General features: G+C 61.4%; 1 protein-coding gene across 1 annotated transcript in view; it reads left to right on the top strand.

Moving 5' to 3' along the window:
• Positions 1 to 19071, top strand: part of AACS (acetoacetyl-CoA synthetase) — a 53869-nt gene that overhangs the window by 27713 nt on the left and 7085 nt on the right. Inside the window, exons 9-17 of the mRNA XM_058281220.2 lie at positions 2551 to 2631; positions 6050 to 6174; positions 10129 to 10193; positions 10309 to 10431; positions 13985 to 14098; positions 14480 to 14605; positions 16605 to 16674; positions 17202 to 17260; positions 17735 to 17937. Of these exons, the coding sequence (XP_058137203.1) occupies positions 2551 to 2631; positions 6050 to 6174; positions 10129 to 10193; positions 10309 to 10431; positions 13985 to 14098; positions 14480 to 14605; positions 16605 to 16674; positions 17202 to 17260; positions 17735 to 17937 (966 nt within the window). The remainder of the gene's footprint in view (positions 1 to 2550; positions 2632 to 6049; positions 6175 to 10128; positions 10194 to 10308; positions 10432 to 13984; positions 14099 to 14479; positions 14606 to 16604; positions 16675 to 17201; positions 17261 to 17734; positions 17938 to 19071) is intronic.

The raw sequence follows: 19071 nt of genomic DNA, 5'->3' as shown, positions 1-19071 counted from the left end.
AGATTTGGGAGGAGAGGATTTTTTTAGTGTTTTTAATTTATTTTTAAAAGGTACATAGATCACACCAAATGTTGCATTAAAAAAAATAGGAGATTCCCATATGCCCCACTCCCCACCCCACCCCACCCCTCCCACATCAGCCTCTTTCATCATTGTGGCACTTTCATTGCATTGGGTGAATACATTTTGGAGCCCTGCTACATGGCATGGATTATAGTTTACATTGTAGTTACATTCTCCCCCAGTCCATTCAGCGGGGTATGGCAGGATATATAGTGTCCAGCATCTGTCCCTGCAATATCATTGAGGACAACTCAAAATCCTGAAAATGCCCCCACATCACGTCTCCTCTTCCCTCTCCAGCGGCCGCTGTCTGCACATCAGTGATAGGATTTCTTCCATTACCAGGGTCATGATAATTCTATAGTAGAATACCAGTGAGTCTGCTCTAGTCCATATATTTTATTCCACAATCCTGAGGACCCTGCGTGGTGACGCCCACTTCACCTCTATATGGAGAGGGGGCTTTGATCCCCCACTGGTGGTGACAGGCCTCTCCTGCTTGCAGCTGTGGACTCTGGGAGGGGAGCATTTACCACTGCTTTGTAGTAATAATAATGGGCGAGTTCCTCCCCTTTTGAATGGATTCACTCTGTCAGCACGTAACGTTCATCCCAAGAGTTCCTGAGAAGTTTGTTACACCTAAATTATTGCCCACTTACTCTGGGCGGGGTTTCCCAGGGGGGCTGGGGACTGCGCGGGCTGGCAGGTGCCCGCCTTCCACTGCTGACTCGGAAGTGGTCGAAGGTGGCCACTGAGTGAACTGCCCAACAGGGCTCGTCCCTGCAGCTGGCCCCCGCCCGCCGCTGTGCTGCCCGCGCAGGCCTGGAGGTGGCCGTGCCGTCGGGGGCGGGCTCCGCAGTGGTGGTCCCGGCCGCGGGGGCTAGCGTGGCCTCCACTGGGCTCCTGAGCCGGCAGGCTTTCTTCTCTCTCCTGGGTCCGACAAGGGGCGTCGGGCTGGCCGTTAAGTGCGGGGTCCTCGTGTAAGCCCCGGCAGGCCCCGAGCTGTCAGGGTTGCCTAGCTGTCAGCCGGCCGTTCGCCAGCCTGGGGGGTGCTGGCCCCCACTCGCCGTCTCCCCCCCTTGCCTTCTCAGGAGCCTGCACAGGGCAGCTCCCCGAGGGGCACAGTTTCCGTGTGGGGCGATGGCGACACCTCAGATGGTAGCACAGCGTTTAGAAAGTAATTAACACCCCCGAACTGTGTCCTGGGAAGTGGTTAAAATGGGAAATTTTACGTTGGATATATGTATCTACAGTACAAAAAGGCTCTGACCTTGGGATCTCGTTGACTTCCATTTTAAAGGTGGGAAGGCCGAGGCTGACCGCGACGGCGTGGCCAGCGTGAGGGCCGCTGGGCGTGCGCGCAGGTGCTGCTTGGGTGGGGAGGCTCCCTGCGGCCCCCGGGTGGGTCCATCTGGAATGAACGCGTTCTGGGCGATGGCGTACAAGATGGCTGCAAGGCCACAACCACGGGGCTCCGTGAAGGACTTCCCAGCTGCGCTGTTCAGTGGAAAAAGCAAAGTGCGGGGTGGTGTGTCAGAATAAAAATAGCTCGCGTCGGAAGGACTCCGCCTGGACACACACAGGAAACTGCATCGTGGCCTCGGGGGAGAACCATAGCCTGGGGCCGAGGGGAGAGGGCTCCCACCAGGGCGTTAGGCAGGCATTGCCCCTTGAACGCCAAGATCAGACAAGAATGGGACAGGGAAGCGGACTTGGCCCAGTGGTTAGGGCGTCTGTCTACCACATGGGAGGTCCACGGTTCAAACCCGGGCTTCCTTGACATGTGTGCAGCTGGCCTACGTGCAGTGCTGATGTGCGCAAGGAGTGCCCTGCCACACAGGGGTGTCCCCCGTGTAGGGGAGCCCCACGCTCAAGGAGTGCACCCTGTAAGGAGAGCTGCCCAGTGTGAAAGAAAGTTCAGCCTGCCCAGGAGTGGTGCTGCACACATGGAGAGCTGACACAGCAAGATGACGCAGCAAAAAAAAAAAAAAAAGAAACACAGATTCCCATGCCGCTGACAAGGATAGAAGCGGTCACAGAAGAACACATAGCGAATGGACACAGAGAGCAGACAATGAGGGGGGGCGGGGAAGAGAGAAATAAAAGAATGGGAGGAAAGCGCACACCTTAGCTCTGCTCCCCACTTTAGCTGCCGCAGGGCCGGCAGGGTACCTCAGCTAGGGAGCCACTGACGCCACCCCAGGCCATGGCCCTGTGCCCCCAGGCAGGCTTGGGGCTCACGCGAGCCGGCGCACATTGCGGGGCGTGCCGGGCCCTGCCGCTGGCCGGTCTTGGATTGACTCCCTCCCCAGTCGCTCCTGGTCCCGCCCGACGCTGTTGGAGCCTGGGTGGCCCTGGCCACTCCCAGCTTGCTGCCGGCAGAGCGGGCCAGGCTGTGTCCCTGGAGTGACCGTGGGTGGCGCGCACCCAGGCAGGGCTGCCGGGCTCTGTGGGCCTCGGCCCTCACGCCACGCCGCCCCTCCGCAGGGCACCCTCCTGCAGCACCTGAAGGAGCACCTGCTGCACGGCAACATGGGCTGCGGCGACGTCATCCTGTACTACACCACGGTGAGTGCGCCCCCGGGCGCCTGCTGGACCGGCTCTGGGCAGCGCGGAGACGTGGGCTTTGCGGCTTGGCTGGCTGTGGTCTTTCCTTCCCGCTTTCAACCGTCACCGACGCTGCGCACACGTGGCCGCCGTCACCGTGCGCACGGCCACTCACTGCCTCGGCTGCCTTGCCCCTCTCTGCACCCTCTGGCACTCTGGCCCCCCTTCCCCTCCAGCCTGGTGCTCGGCCCTCCAGCCACTGCTCCTTACTCACCCTGCATCCCGCGGTGGCCGTGGTGGCCTCCGAAAGGCCTGGTGACCCTGGCGAAGGCCCAGAGAAAGCACCCCACTGGCCAGGGCTCCCGCGAGGGCGAGGCAGGGCGCCCCTCAGGCCCTCCCTGTGCCCAATACCAGGTGGGGACGAGTGCTGCTTGCGGGCGCATCTGCGCAGGCACTGGCAGGCTAGTTCAGCCAGGTCGAGCTGAGGAGGAATCGTCTGGAAGGCTGCTGGGTCTCGGCTGGAGTGTAGGCTGGTACTGGCCCCCGAAACGCCCATGTCCAAATCCCCTGAGCCTTTGTGTCAGGGACCTTTCGCGGCAGATGCGAGAGGGACGGTCGTGCTGGGCCATCCAGGGAGGCCCGATGTCATCCCAGGTTGCCAGGCCCGGGGGAGGGGGAGGGGGGAGTTATTACCTAATGGGTGCAGAGATTTTGTTGGGGCGAGACAGCTGGGGACCCGGGTGCAGAGACCAGGCAGGACCCTGCGCCAAGCCTGTGAGATGCCCTCTGTGTCCTGCCTCTCTGCTGCCCCTCTCGTGCCCCGGTCACCTGCCCCCCCGCCTGAGAAGCTGGGGAAGGAAACACCCAGTGTTCCCACTTCTTGCCGAGGACCTTTGCGATAGACGAGCGCACAGGTGGCAGCGCTTGCCAGGGGAGGACAGGGGTTCAGATGCCGAGGGAGCAAGGAAGGGCCAGCACATGGCCACCACACCGGGCGCCGCCCCGCTCCTCCCGTATCGGGCGTGGCTGTGTGCTAGGAATGTGGTGGGAGGCGGGCGGGCGGGGTCCTGCCTCCCCACCTTTGCCGAGTTGGGTGTGGGCCACCTGACGTGAAGCCAACACCAGAGTTCAAGGTGCTGGAGGCCCCCTGTCCCTTTTGAGCACTAAAGATGAAAGCTTAGGACGAGTTAATGGGTGTGGTACGTTACCCCTAGGGTAGAAAACACAAAATTGGCTTTTCCCAAGGCCAAGGAGGTCAAGCCGCTGCAGCATTTCCCCGACGAGAACCCTGTGCTGCGTGTAAGGCAGGGGCGTGTGGCATGCGTGCCCCCAAGCCTTGGAGCGGCTGGCCCGGGCCCTGGGGCTCCCTCTTGCGATGGCGCTCCCGGGGCCTGCCCAGCCGTGGGAGGGGCCCCCAGGTGTGCCGTGGGCAGGCACTGAGCCTCCGCCCCAGCTGCAGGCAGGGGCTTGGCCCAAACAGGTGCAGGACCCCCCCCCATGCTCACCCCCAGCCTGGCGCTGGCGCTGCCGGGCACTGCTGGGCACTGGGGACTTTCTGTGGAGTGTCCCTTCTCAGCCACCTTTGGGCAGGAGCCCCAGCCGTGCAGTGGCTGAATTGAGGAGACACCCGGTGGCCACGATGGTGCACAACCCAGCTGTGCCGCGCCTGGAGCACAGCCGTTGAAGATGCCAGGCTCTGTGGCTAGAGAAGGCCACAGCGGGACACACTCAGCCACCTGCTGCTCTTGTCTTGAAGGCTTTTCATTTTCACTGGAAGCTTCCTGCCTGCGAAGGAGCGGGGCGGTTGGATTTTTCTGTGCCCCAACACTGACCCCAAGTTGCTTTTCCCAGCAGCCTCAGGTGCAGGGTGGTGCTGGTGCCCCACTGGTTCCCTTGAGGCACCTGACATTTCCTGATTAAAATTTCATTGTCATTTTTAGCCATTTTTAAGAGTACAGTTCAGTGGCATTAATTATATTGCCAGTGTTATGCAGCCATCACCCCCTCCATTGGGAAGACATTCTTATCACCCCAACAAAACCTCTGTGCCTGTTAAGTAATGACTCCCCCCCCCCCCAACCCTGGTGGCCTCTCATCACTTCTGGCCCTTATGCTGCTTCTGAATTCCTGGGATCTAAATATCTTGAGAGCCTGTCGTAGGCGTTGGGTCTGAGTGGAGCCGCACGTCACCTGTCCCGTGCCTGGCCTCTTCCCCTCAGCAGCATGTTCTCAGGGTTCATCCGTGTCGTGGCCTTGTCAGCACTTCTTTTTCGTGGCCGAGTAATACTCCGTTGTGTCGGTGAGCCACACGGTCCCTTCACCTGTTGGCGGCTCGAGCCGACGTCTCAGTCTCCTCGGACAGTGAGGCGGGCAGGGATGCCTGGCTGTTTGGGGCTTGCGGCTGCTGGTGTCCTCTTGGAAGAATAAAACTCCTTATTCAGAGCTCACTTTGGTTCAGGGGGACCTTTTCAGTTGAAGTTTTGCGTGCAGCCCCTCATTCCTGCCTCCTTCCTCTGCAGGGCCGGTGGGGAAGGACAGGCTGGTCTTTGGGGGCTGTTGGGTCGTTGCTGTTGTAGCCCCGCAGCTGCTCTGCTGCGTAGAGCCTGGTCGATGGGCAGGCTTGGGATTGGTGGGCAGGGGGCTTCTCGGTACATGGGCTGGCGGCGGCCGTCCCGTTCGCATCCTGCGAGCTCGTCGGGGCTCTTCCAGGGCATGTGGGAGAGTCACTGGGCGCTCCACGCAGGGCGGAGCCGGGCCCTGGCCTCCGGACTGACAGCCCAGACCCACTGCTGTGTCCTCCTCGCCCATGTGGTGGCAGTAGGCGGCTCCTTCCTGTCCTCCTTTTAATTTGTCTTTACTTTTAAGTTAAAAATAAAAAGTTTAAAAACACAAGTAAAAAATTACATGCCTTCCAGGCCCAGGAGTCGCCCCGTTCGTGGCTCTTAGGTTGGGACGTATCCCCGCGGGAGGAGGTGCCTTTGCAGCCCCCTGGGGGTGTGTTTCCTCGCGTCCTTGCGGGACACCCTGCACACACGCACGCGGCCGTGCTTGGTTTTGGCCACCAAACCAGAGGTCTTGGTGCCCGTCGCCCGTCAGCCTCCGTCTGCTTCGCTCCAGCAGCCAGCCCTGGAACGCCCTCCGCACCCCGTCGCATGAGCACCTGCTGCTCTGCCGCGTGCATCCGAGTTGCCCTCAGTCTCCTGCCGTCCCCCCAGTGTGCAGTAATATTCCTTAGCACACCCTGGCCCACGCGTGCAACACGCCTCTGTCCACGTGCAAGTGGACTTGCTGGTCAGCACAGCGCGTGTGAATGGGCGGTTCCTCTCACACTTGGGCCCCACCTTCCTTGGTGTCCTGGGGGCGGGCGAGGCCGCAGGGCGGAGGCTTGGGAGCTGGGGCCCGCCCCCGATCGAAACCTCCGTCCCTCTGCCCGTTCCAGACCGGCTGGATGATGTGGAACTGGCTGGTGTCCGCGCTGGCCACAGGCGCGTCCGTGGTCCTGTACGACGGCTCCCCGCTCGTGCCCACGCCCAACGTGCTCTGGGACCTGGTCGACAGGATCGGGTAGGTACCGGCGGGCAGCGCCGGCCTCGCCAGGAGGCGCTTCTGCCGCGGTGCGCAGTCTCCAGGGGCCGCCCCGACGCCGGGCATCCCGGCTGCTGGCCCTCGGGTGGGGCTGGGGCACGGTGGGTGCCAGAGCACACTCGAGCCAAGGGCTCTCCCACGTAGGGCGGTGGCAGCCGCGCAGGGCGTGGGAGGGGGAGCGCGGTCTCAAGTCTGTGATTCTGGAACCTCCCAGGGAGGGCAGCTGAGGACAGCGAGCGCTGCTCACACAGGGCTTGCCATGCTGGAGAGGGAGCTAAAGTAGGGGCCGACCCTCCCGTAGGCGGAGCCGTGACACGCCGGGCAGAGTTCATTCCCGGAGGCTGCGGGGCCTCCTGTCTGGACTGGGCACCAGCTGCCCTCGGTCCCCCGGTGCTGGCGCATCTTTTCCAGCTCAGAGAGGTCCCATTGCTGTCACTGTTTCCCTGCAGCCCCGGGACTTACTCTTTCGTTGGTTGATGGCAAATGGGATCCCAGGAGCAGAGGAGAAGCCAGCTGAGATGGAAGCATCAGAATCATGGAAACGGGGAGGCGAAGGGCTCCCCGTTTCTCCCCCTACCCCCTCCTCATCCTCACTGTTAGGAAGTGTCCAGAGGCCCCGTTTCAGCAGAGCCTCCTTAGCTGCTGCGTGAGTCACAGGCCCGGGGCTCGCTCATGACCACTGATGTGGTTTGGCCGCCGCGGTCGGTGGGGACCGGTGGCCTGGTGGCAGCGTTCCTGGAAGGGGACCACGGAAGTCGGCAGCTGCCCAGGAAGCGGGAAGTCAGCCCTGTGCAAACCATGCTCATTACCTGCAGTGAGAACCCGCTCCCGGCGGGGAGGCAGAAGGGGCCACCCTGCCTGTCAATCCACGGCCCTTAATATTCTAACTCCAACTGCCTGGCCTGTGTCCTACTTACACCCTGGCATTTGGCTTCCAGTGTTCGGAAGAAGGTTCTTTCCTAATGAGAGTTTCCAGAGGAAGGCTAGTAGGGCCCCTGGGGGCTTAGCCGCCGCCAGGGCTGCAGGTGGGGAGCTTCTTTTCCTTTGGAGGGGAGGGCTGGGAAGAGGATGGAGGAGAGAGGATTTGTCCTCGGGCTCAGGGCTGAAGAAGTGGGAGGAGGAAGAGGCCCCGGAGCACCCGGCTCTGTGTGTGCACACGTGCCCCGGCTCTGTATGTGTGTGTGCGTGCACACGTGTCCCGGCTCTGTGCGTGTGCCCCAGCTCTGTGTGTGTGTGCACACATATGCCCTGCACTGTACATCGCCCCTGCTGACCTTCAGTCTGGCCGGGGGCTGGACTGTGCCCAGGATGTGAGAGGTGGCCCCTGGCCTTTGGCAGCGAGGGCCACGTGGCCAGTTTAGCTCTGCGGCAGGTGCCGAGGGCGAGGGTGCCTGGAAGGACTGAAGGTTCCAGAACATGCCCAGACCGGCACCGGCCCTCCCTGGAGCAGGCAGGACGGACAACCCCTCAGCACCGCCCGGCTCCCAAGAGTGAACCGAAATTCCGCCCAGCGTGGCCGCGTGGAAGCCCGTGGTTTGTGGCAGGGAGTGACAAGGCTGCCTCAGCACCTCTCAGCTTTAAAGTAATGCCAGTAAACGCAGGAGCGGCGTCTTTATCGAGCCTTAGGTGTCAGCACCCAGCTCTATCAGGCGTTTGATGACCGAGCCTTCGTTTTGTAGGTGCAAGTGAGATTCTTTTAGAAAGTGACTTTTTTTCTTCATGGGAGCGTATTCATGGGCTCAAAGGGAAGGTTCTGGTCGAGTTAGGGCTGGAACTCTGGGGCCTTTTCTCGAGGTGTGGCTGGTCGCTCGGCCCGCAGGGGCGTCGTCTGATCCCTCGTGCTGGCCGTCTCCGGGTGGGCGTCGTTGGGGCTTACAGGGCTGCCTGGCAGGCCCTGGGGTGGGCAGGCTCATCTGCCCAGTGGATTGGCAGGGCAGCCGGCCACCACCGTCCCCTCGGCGCCTGCGTGCCTGTGTGTCTCTGCTGGCTGCTCCACCGGGGACCGGGGTGCAGCAGGCCCCGCCCGGAGCCCAGGGCCGAGGGGGAGCAGGTACCCTTGGGGCGCCAGGGCCGTTGGAAACTCTGGGGAGCTGGCCTCGCCGTGTCTGGGGGACGTGCTCCAGGCAGAGGAGCAGCCCGGGCCAAGGCCCGAGGTGGGAGTGAGGCTGGAAGGAGACCGGTGTGGCTCGCCTGTGAGGGGCCGCGTGGGGCTGGGAGGAGGGAGGCGAGGGGAGCGCGGCGCAGCGGGGGGCCGGCAGACCGGCCCTGGCAGGGCCTTGCTCGGCCTTGTGTCGAGGGTGGGCTTTATTCTGGCTGGAGCGGGGCACCCTTGGGCGGTGAGAGTCAGGGAATTGACGTTTAGAAGAACCGTCCAGCTGCCGTGTGGGGAGAACTGTGGGGACGAGAGCAGAAGCGGGGAGACCGGTTCTCGGGGCTGAGGCGCGCAGGTGTGGGCTGGCGTGGCCGGACCGTCCGCGACACAACCTTGGTCCCGCGCAGAGCTTGGGCCCTGGCGCGGTGTCCTGGACCTCTGCGGCTGGCGCTGCGCAGTGGGGCACTCTTCGTGGTGAACCCCATGGTGCTCGGCTGCAAATCTGGCTCCGCGCAGGCGCCCGCGCATGGCCTCGCACGCCTGTGCGCACCGAGCGCCGTTTCTGCCTTCCTCTGCCATCGCAGGCCGCCCTTGCGGTGGCCGGGCCCAGCTCGCGGCTGCGCAGCACAGCAGGGCTGTGCGTGCCAGGCCCAGAGAACACCTTCTCTGGCCTTTAGGCTTGCCAGGAACCTGGTTTGCAGCTCCTGCGTCTTAAGCACTGATGAGAGCTTCTGGGGGACGGTGGGGAGCTGAGCCTCGCTCTGCTGGGGCTGGTGACGTGAGAGCTCTGACCCCGTGGCCACTGCCACCCGGGGCCTGGTGGCCTCTGCTGGAATACAAATATTCCCAAAAGAGGAGACCTCCCCGTCCCTGGATCAGGCCTTGGAGGAGCTGACCGGCCCGTCTAGTGTATGGACTGGGGCTGACAGGAGCCCGACGGGCCTGGCCCCCGCGTCCCGGAGGCCATCTCCAGGGCTCCCCGGAGGTGCCCCCGCCGTGGCGCAGGCCCAGGAGCACTGGCGGCAGCGTGGCCCTGCCAGAGTGAAGGGAGGAGCAGCAAGGGGGCCGGGCGTCTCCAGGAGGAGGGGGCCCCCCCACCCGCTGAGGCGGCCCCCACGTCAGCATGCCGGGTTGCCATGTGCTCCCGCAGCTCGGCCTGCAGCCCAGGCGGCTTAACTCGTTGTGGAGCTGCGCCGCCTGGGTGCACAGTGGGGTGGACTCCCTCCCCGGTGGGATGCGGGGGCTCACTTTTCTAGAGAAGATAGTCGCGCATTGGGAAGTTCAAAGCTACTTTGGAAGAAAAGCCAAGGAAGGAGACAGCATGCTAAGTCCTGCTGTCCCCTGGAGAGCACCGTGAGTCGTGTCCACCCTAACGCACCATTCTCTGAGTTCAGGTGCAGGGTCAAAAGGAGAAGGGCTGTCGCTCCCTAAATCTCTAAAAGCACAGCGTATCTAAGGAAGGGGGCGTAGGGAGGCAGGTGCGTGGCATGGCTTTAATAACCACTCCCCTTGCCCCTCCCTGGAGAATGGACGGCTGAGGTTAGAATTCAAGGAGGTCTTGATTTTACAGCTTCCTTTGGTTCCCCGGGGAAAAAAGCATTCTCTAGGTGGGAAGATGCGTAGTTCATGCAAGAGATTGCTTTAAATGACACCAAATGTTCAAGATGCCATCGTTTTTCTAAGTAAACACAGAGGCTTTCATATCTTATTATTAAGTATTAAGTATTAATTCAACCCAGAAAAATTGGCCAGAAGTAAATGGCTAACTTCAGAAAGCTCTGGAATGTGGAGTATGCGAGGCCCTTGAAAGCTTCTCTGTCTTTCTTCCCCGCGGACCCCAGCATCACCGTCCTTGGGAGCGGGGCCAAGTGGCTGTCCGTGCTGGAAGAGAAGGACCTGAGACCAGGTAAAGGCACCCGGAAGCCTGGCGCGCGAGACCCAGCCTGGCGGGCGTTTCCCGCGCGCGCGGGAGGCTTCGGGCACGGGGCTCAGGTGCGTCTTTCGGTGATTCTCTGTTCCAGCGGAGACCCACAGTCTCCAGACGCTTCACACGATCCTGTCCACTGGCTCGCCCCTGAAGGCCCAGAGCTACGACTACGTGTACAGACACGTGAAGAGCAGCGTCCTCCTGGGCTCCATCTCAGGTACGGCCCTGCCGGGGCCTGCGTGGGCAGCGGAGGGAGCGCGCCCCCGTCCCCTCCGCCAGGACCCGCTCACCTTCGGCCTCGCGCGTCCACGTGTTTGGCTTTATCCTAAGGGCGTGCACACGGGTAGCCAGGGACAGTCACTGCCACATTGCTTATCTTTGTGAAAAGCGGGAACCGGACCTGGATCCCAGTGGAGGGGACTTACCCGAATAGCTTATTGCACCACCTTAACTTATTCAGTCCGAGTGGGGTGGTGGAAGGATTTATAGCCACATTTTATTTTATTGTGTTTATTGACATTGATATAATGTTTATTGACATTGAAAGATGGTCATGATGTATTGAGTGGAAAAATCAGATTGCGGAAGTGTAAGGTGTGCTCGTTAAGTGGGAAAAAGGAATCTTGAAATGTCTGTCTATGCTGTGTGTACACTGGAGTGGAATTACAAGTGACGTGCTTCCTTTTAACTCTTTTTTAAACATAGAGTGCTTTTGTAAAATAATTTATGCATATGGTAAAAAACTCAGAGTCCAAAAAGGAAACACTGTGACGTTACCATCCTCTCCCCTTGCAGAAACATTCTGTGCCTAGGGGAGCATGTCTGTCTACCTGAGAGCACCCCGTTTTCCCCATAGAAGGCTTTTAGTGTACCCACTGCTCCATACCTCACTTTTCCCATAACAACGTGACTTAGAGTTAATTCCATCACAGCTTGAGATCTTTGAGTAACTTTTATTTTCCTTTTATACATCTGTATTTTGATTATTCTATTTGTGATCAAAAAACCTTCAAGCACCTCTTTCCAAAGTGTTGTTTCTTGTGGCCGAGGCTCTAGGCCGATCCTCTCTCCCGCTGCCTGCCCCCCCGCCCCCCAGGCTGGGGGTCTTGGCTGTTCCAGGCGTGCTGAGCAGCAGCGGGCAGAGCCATCAAGAGCCCTGGGCTTCTCGGCAGGGTCCTGCCAGCAGGGGCGGTCGCCGTGCACACACCCCTCTCCCCTCTGCGCCTTAGTTTCTCAGCTGGAGAAGGAACAGGTCTCCAGGAGTTCTTCCCCTGCTGTGGACGGGAGCTTCAGGACGTCTCAGGGAGCTGCTCATCCAGCTTTATGGGTCGATGGCAGCCATAGCCTTTTGCCGGTGGTTTTTCCAGCTCTGTAGGTCCTGAGACAAAACACTCTCCAAGCCACATTAAGGAAAAGGGCAAGGATAGTACATGTAAGACGCTACCATTTGTATGAAAAAAGAATGTCCGTCTGTGCCTGGAGTCTGTCTGGCAGGTCACAAGGAAGGCCACTGACAGTGGTTGCCCCATTGTGGGAGGGGAACACGGACTGGGAAGGCTCAGGTTTGCTCTTATGCTTGTGGGATTTTGCATTAAGTACCACACATCCCCTGTCCAAAGCTTCATCAGTACAGCCGTTCCTAGGACCTTTGCAGGAAAATGTGTTTCAGCAATGCCAGTGAGTGATGCAACGATGCTCCTAATGGCAGTGTCACTGAGTGATGTGACGACGCTCGTAATGACCGCGTGCTTGGCCCAGAGCCTCGCGGCGCCTGGCTGACCCTGACGGCAGCTGCACCCCTGGCTGGGTCCGAATCCCCGGGAAGCCTCCCTGTGCTGTCCTGGGCTCAGTCGCCAGCACTGGCTCAGCTTTTCCGCCCAGCTCCGGGCCACACCCTGGCTCGGGATCGCACTGCCTTACCACACAGCATGCCCACAGGCCCTGTGCTGACCCTCTGGAGGGGGACGCTCACAGGGAGGTGGAGCTGCCAGGGCTGTGCAGATTCAGATTCCAGACGTGTGTGCAGCTCACGGTGCGGGGGGGACTCAGCCCCACCGAGCCGGCCCCTACCCTCATGGGAGGTGGCGGCTCTGCCGCGGCTGCCCTGGCTCAAGTGGGGCCGCTGCAGGGGTGCTCCTGGGCCGCCTTCGTGCTCCCTTTGTGAAGGGTGGGGCGCCTTTGGAGGTGGCTGAAGGCTTGCTGGGCCCTTCCCAGGCGCACATGGTTCCCAGTCACCGCCCCCCGCCTCTCCTGAGGAGCCCTGGGTGCCTCGCTGCCTTGCTGGGCTGGCTGCAGAGGCCACACGGGTGCCTCGGGCCCTCCCAGGGCTGCTGTGATGAGGTCGGTGTCCCGGCCAGCCTCACCCCTCCTGGGACAGGCACGTCGTGGGGCTCTAGGACTGTCGTCTCGCCCCAGCTCCTCCTCTGAAGCAGCGTGAGCGGGACTTGGGGCTCCCTGAATTTCCATGGTCATCACCCGATGACCAGAGGCACCCAGAGCAACTTTCCTACTTTCCAAGGGCAGAAGGAGCATCACCTTGTGATGAGGGAATCAAATAAAACCACTTTGGAACTGAGCTGAAATAAGCCCGCTGGCTTTGGAAGCAGGTGTCGCTTTCTGAGGCCCCTGAGCCTCCCCCACCTGTCCCACAGACAGGTGTGATACCAGAAAATGTGTCTTTTGAATTTACAAATCTTGTTTTTTCAGTATATAAAAAAGTATAGAGTAATAAAATCATCCACTTTCTCAGCATGGGCGTATGAAACGAAGGCTTCCGAGCCTGCGCTTGGCGCCTTCCCCACCTCCCGCGGCACGTCCTCTTTGCTTTCCCACAGAAGACCACTGGCCATGTTTGGTGTCTGATGTTTCCACAGGCAGTGTGTTCACGCCAGCCTCGTTTGTGTGTCTGTCTGGGGGTGTGTCTGTACATGTATGCATGTGCACGCTTGCATGTGCGTGCTTGTGTCTGTATGTGTGCATGTGTGTATATGGGTGCACGTGTGTACACACACATCTGGTGTGTGCACACATAATGCTATGCATGCACACATGCCCATTTCTTCGTATACATGCACGTGTGCATGCGTGGTCATGGTCACGTGCATATGCCGGTGTGTACGCGTGCATACCTGTGTATCTACGCGTGGATGTGTGTCTGTGCTTGTTACATATGCACGTGCACCTGGCTGTGTGTGGCTCTCCCTCTGCATGCTCACGTGGGCGAGCCTGTGCTCATGTGCCTGCTGAAAGGGGGCAGCTCCTGGCAGTGGCCGTTAGGTTCACGGCTTTTGCTGCACCCCCCCTTGCTCCGTCTTGAGCCCCTTCCTGAAAGGCGAGGGTTTTCCACCCGGGGCGTTCCTTCTTGTGGGAAGTGTCACGCTGCAGTCCTCAGAGCTGGCCGGTTTCTGTCATGCCAGTGTCAGGGGACGTCAGCCACAGCAAACACGCCTGCCCACATGCCCAGGTGCCTCGGCGGTGCCCGCAGGGCTGATAGCACAGGGCGGCACTGCCTTTTCCCATGACCCTGAGTCTGGAATTTCGTGTGAAATCTCTATCCGCTGGCCAGCGAGTTGGCCAAAAGAGAAATCGCTGGACGCGGGAGGGTTGCTCCTGTTTCTGACTCACCTCCCCACTTGTATTCAGTCCAGGGGCTGGAGACGCGGCCTTGGACACGGTCCTCTCGGGTCTTATCCTTGCTGTCGACTGATAGGAAATAAGCACGCTTCCTCGGTTTTCTGAATTTTGGCTCTCCTCTTTACCGTGGCTCGCAGGTGGCACTGACATCATCTCCTGCTTCATGGGCCAGAACCCGTCTATTCCTGTGTACAGAGGAGAGATCCAGGCGCGGAACCTGGGCATGGCGGTGGAGGCCTGGGACGAGGAAGGTGAAGGCTCGCTCTCAGTTTTGGCTTCTGCCGACGCCCAGAGTGAAGAGCAGGGCAGACGTGCCTGGACGCGCCCACGTAGCCCCCGTCCTCCACGTGGCTGTCTGAGGGGCGCCACTCACTCGCGGAGTGATGCCCTTTCCCTGCACCTCCCCCCTTGGGCCCCCCGGCCCCTGCCCTAAAGTGGGGAGCTGGGTGCTTGGCATCGGCCCGTGGGCGGGTGGGCGGTTGTCCCTGGCAACAGGTACCCGAGAGGGGGCTTCCGTCTTGGTAGATGTCTGTCGTGTTACGTGGGTAACAGCTGGGTAAAGCAAGCAGGCGGCTCGGCCGGGGCTCGGCCATGCCGCCTCCTCAGCTGCTGCGTCGTTCTCTCTGAACCAGGAAAGGCAGTCTGGGGAGAGAGTGGTGAGCTGGTGTGCACCAAGCCGCTTCCCTGCCAGCCCACACACTTCTGGAACGACGAGAACGGGAGCAAGTACAGGAAGGCGTATTTCTCCAAATTCCCAGGTAGGTCAGAGAGGCGGGCAGCCGAGCAGACTCTCACCCTGACGTGGCTTGTGTGTGTGGACCCCCACTTCCCGCTCCCCTGAGCCTGGTGAAGCTGCTCATATCTCATCTTGCCAGTGGGGGGCGCTAATGGAGCTATTATCTTGTCCTGCTAACTTGAAACCACTGTCTGAAACCATAATCTGGGTTTAGTTTAACCACCTCTGTGCCAAGAGCCCCCTGGCCTGAGCCCTGTGGCTGGGGCTGGTGTAACCCGCCAGGTGTCCCGTGAGGGCGGAGGCTGCTCACTTAGCCGGGTTGTGCCTGCCTGTCCAGAGGGAGATGGAATCTGGCCTGGATGTTTTTCCTTCCAGCCTCGTCTGCAGGGGATTGGCGGGAGGGGTGCCGAGTCCTCTCCCCTGGGGTCCCAGGCCCTCCAGTCAGGGAGGCGTGGGTGTGCTGTACCCTTACCCGTGGCTATGAGTAAGTGCTTCTCCATACATGGAGAGCTGTGCAGTGGCTTTTACGTATAAAAACATGCTCCGTGGAAGAGTTCAGGGAGCCAGCCCCTAGGAACTGAGAGCAGGAGAAAGGCTGGGTGACCCGTTTATCCTGGCCTATTCACCCATGTGTCCCCCTGAAACAGAGAGAGTGGGGGCCAGATGTGAGGCACCCAGGCAGCTGGGGAAGCAGAGTTTGGACCGTAGTGCCCTGGTGTGGACACCCAGAAAGTTCTCCTTTGTTTCCAGCACCAAAGCCAGCAGCCTCCCTGGAGGCAGCCTCTGGGTGTCGCTCTGCAAGAGATGCAAATGGGGGGGGGGGAGCTTTTTTCATAGATGAAAACTTGTTTGGGGCGACTTTGCATCTTCCTTTTTCTTGGCATTTCCGGTGCCTCAGTAACTAAGACACAGTCCACTAAAGAACCCAGGGAAACCAGAAAGTCCATCAAACGTGGGGCTGGGGTAAGGGGGTGGACTGCACAGAAACCAAACTGCACGAGGGATCCTGGCACCCAAATTCCACATTAAACACCGCTGGGCGGCCAGGGGGCGGCGGGGCCCTGCTGCTATTTCTGGGCTCGGGGCCTGTGCCGGTGTCGCCCTGGATTCTGTCCTCTTTCCCGCCTTCCCCGTTCCCTGGGTGTCACCTGCTATCTCAGCGGGCCACAGGCCGCCAATGCAATATTCCAGAAATGGGAAATTTATGTGGGGTAGCGGCTTACAGTACCAAGGCCATGACATGTCCTGATCAAGGCACCATCAGCAAGGCTTTGTCACCAAAAGTCGTCTGCTGGCAGCTCCTGGAGTCCTGCCACGTGGCAGGTCAAGGCGGCGGCTCTCTTTCTCCGTGTTTGTGCTTTCAGTTCTCAGGTTATGTACAACCCCAGAGAAGAGCAGAGACCCCACCTGGGCACGCCTCAGTCAAGGCCTCAGAGAGCTCTAATCAAAACGACCCAGTGGAAGTGTCCCTTGATGGAATCTAACCCAAAAGCCCCACGTCCAGAGGCTTCCGTACGCAGGAAGGCCTTAGCTCCAGACGTCATTTTCTGGGATCCACAAAAAACAGAGCAGCACACCTGCTGACGGACTCTCCGTCCACATGGCTGTCGCCTGCGTTCAGTCCTGCATTACTGGGACTGTTGCAGCAGCCTCAGGCTGGGCCGTGCTGCTTCTGTGTTCTCCATTCCCAGATCTGTCCTAGCCCATGTCCCTCAGCTGTCCCAGGCCACTTGTTCTGCCCCAGGTAGGGAGTGCTTTCCCATCTGCCTCCTGAGACCCTCCCCAGACACGCCCGTGCCCTCCCCCAGGCCTGAGTTCCTACAGGCTGGTGTGTGGCTCTGCTAGGTGGGGTGCTCCTGACGGGGACCAGGCCCCTGCTAGCCCCGCCCCTCCTGGCTCCTCCCCCTCCAGGTCCCCCCACTTGTGGGCAGCATCTGCCAACGACAGCCCAGTTGCTGGGGGGCTGGGCATCTGTTGGTTGGTGGTCTCCTCAGGTGACAAGACCCTCTGCCTCCTTGCAGGTGTCTGGGCGCACGGTGATTACTGCAAAATCAACCCCAAGACGGGGGGCATCGTCATGCTGGGCCGCAGGTGAGGGGGCCTGGGTGCCGGCACAGCGCCCGCTCCAGCATTCTGGGATATTCCTTCCACAAGGGAGCGGGGCTGGTGCCTCTGCGTGGTGCCCGGGACGCCCCCTGCCGGCCCTCTCAGCTCACCTCCCCCCTGCAGCTATCCGCACCCCCCTCGGTGCCTTTGCTCGCTGTCTCTGGCTGCCTCCCTGGCCCCAGCCTGCGGCAGGCTGTGGTGGGCCTTTCCTGTGTCACATGGGTGTCAGAGTCTGGGCCCTGTTAGGGGCAGTGGGGGGGGACGTACTTCAGGGTCCAGGGGCAGCAGGGAGGCGCCTGGGGTTGGGTGCTGGGGGCATCGGGCCTGTCGGGTGAGTGCGGGCCAGCCCCTGTGGTCTCGGGGAGGAAGGAGACAGCCCTCTCCCCACCAGGGGCCTCCCTGGGTGAGAGCTGGGGCTGCGGGGCAGGAGGGAAGGAGCCATTGGAGGTTAGTGGGTGCTGCGGCCCCGGGCCTGGCCTCGGAGCCCCTGGCACAAGCCCATTCTCTTCCAGCGACGGCACGCTCAACCCCAACGGAGTGCGCTTCGGCAGCTCGGAAATCTACAACATAGGTGCGCTGCCCCTTCCTCCCCGCCTTCTCCGCGTCCTGGTGGGGCCCCCCCGGGCGTAACCCCCCCGTTGGCCTCGGGGTGTGACGGGCGGGTCCTCCCACACTCGCCTCCCGCACAATGCCGGGCGCTGAACCCCAGCGCGGGGCGGGGGCCAGCAGCAGGCACCAGCCCTGCCCGGGACCCCCGCGCACTGGGGACTCCGGGGCCTCGGCGCCACCCAGCCCCAGAGCCCGGAGGTCAGCGGGGGCGGAAGGGGGGTCCCCAGGGGCCTCTGAGGTCAGCCAGGGCCGGGGCCCTGCTCCTGCTCCCGGGCGCAGCCTCGTGCTCTCCGCACCGCCACACCACGTCCCTGGGTAATTCGTCCTCAAGGAATGGCCGGCGGCCCCGGCAGCAGGTGTCCCCCGGGGGCGCCTCCCGGGGTGCCGGGCGGGCCAGGGCCCCGCAGCGCGCCTGACGGCCGCCCTCTGCCCGCAGTGGAGGCCTTCGAGGAGGTGACGGACAGCCTGTGCGTGCCCCAGCACGGCCGCGACGGCGAGGAGCGCGTGGTGCTCTTCCTCAAGATGGCGGCGGGCCACGCGCTCAGCCCCGCGCTGCTGTGGCGCCTGCGCGACGCCATCCGCGCCGGCCTGTCGGCGCGCCACGTGCCCGGCCTCATCCTGGAGACGCGCGGCATCCCGGTAGGCCCCGCGCCGCCCGCGCGCCCCCCGCGCCGTCCCTGCGCGCCCCCGGCGCCGCCCGCGCGCGCCCCCCGCGCCCCCCGCGCCGTCCCTGCGCGCCGCCCGCGCGCCCCCGGCGCCGCCCGCGTGCCCCCGGCGCCGCCCGCGTGCGCCCCCCGCGCCGTCCCTGCGCGCCGCCCGCGCGCCCCCCCGCGCCGTCCCTGCGCGCCCCCGGCGCCGCCCGCGCGCGCCCCCCGCGCCGTCCCTGCGCGCCGCCCGCGCGCCCCCGGCGCCGTCCCTGCGCGCCCCCCCGCGCCCCCCGCGCCCCGCTCTTTGCCCCAGGCTTCCTCTTCCCTTCCTGCGAGCCCGAGCCAGCCCGCCCCGCGCGCCCGAGGGGCGCTTCCCGAGGGGTGCTGTCCAACGTAGTAATGAGGAGATTAATTTTAACGTCTCCAGAGCTGCGGAGGTCCTGTCGCGCAGGGATTTTAAGTTCTGTCTGTGGAAACAAATCTGAGTCTACTGAGAAGCACATCTTGAGAAAGCTGCCCCCTGCGCTTACACTTGGTTCAGAGTCTAAGTGAGGAGGGGTTAGCCCACCTGGACCGCAGCTTTAGCTTGCCATGCTTACCAAAAATGCCTTCCGTGAGCTGAGAGCACACCAATCCAAACACAAAGCCACGCTGAGTTTTTTAAATTTACTTTCAGTTGCGGTGAAATATATTTAAGAAAAATCATTTTAACCATTTTAAGTGGACAATTGTTTGACCTTAAGTACACTGACAGTATCGGGTAACTATTAGAAAGCTGCACCTGTAAGAAAACAAAAGCTCACCCGATTGTGGAGGAGAAAAGAATTTTATTAATGATTTTGCAAGAACAGGTGCACGACCTGAATAAAATGGCCCGTGCACCAAACAACAATAAACAGTATATTTATAACCCAAGCCTGACACTGCAGGCCCCTTCCCTGTTCCCCACTGATTGGGTGCTTCAGGAGGTACAGCCTATCCGAGGGGTCTGCCTAGCTTACAGGTTCCCGCTCTGAGTCACTGCTCCCCCGTTCCTACGTTCGGCGGGCGGGCGGGCTCACACAGCTTTCACTCCTGGCACTGCTTTGCTAACTTGGTGCCACTTTCCCTAGTGGCCCCGCCCTTG

The sequence above is a fragment of the Dasypus novemcinctus genome, chromosome 19, assembly GCF_030445035.2.
Source record: "Dasypus novemcinctus isolate mDasNov1 chromosome 19, mDasNov1.1.hap2, whole genome shotgun sequence".
Classification (NCBI taxonomy): domain Eukaryota; kingdom Metazoa; phylum Chordata; class Mammalia; order Cingulata; family Dasypodidae; genus Dasypus; species Dasypus novemcinctus.
The sequence above is the reverse complement of the archived record's forward strand: the minus strand, read 5'-3'. Positions and strand labels throughout refer to the sequence as shown.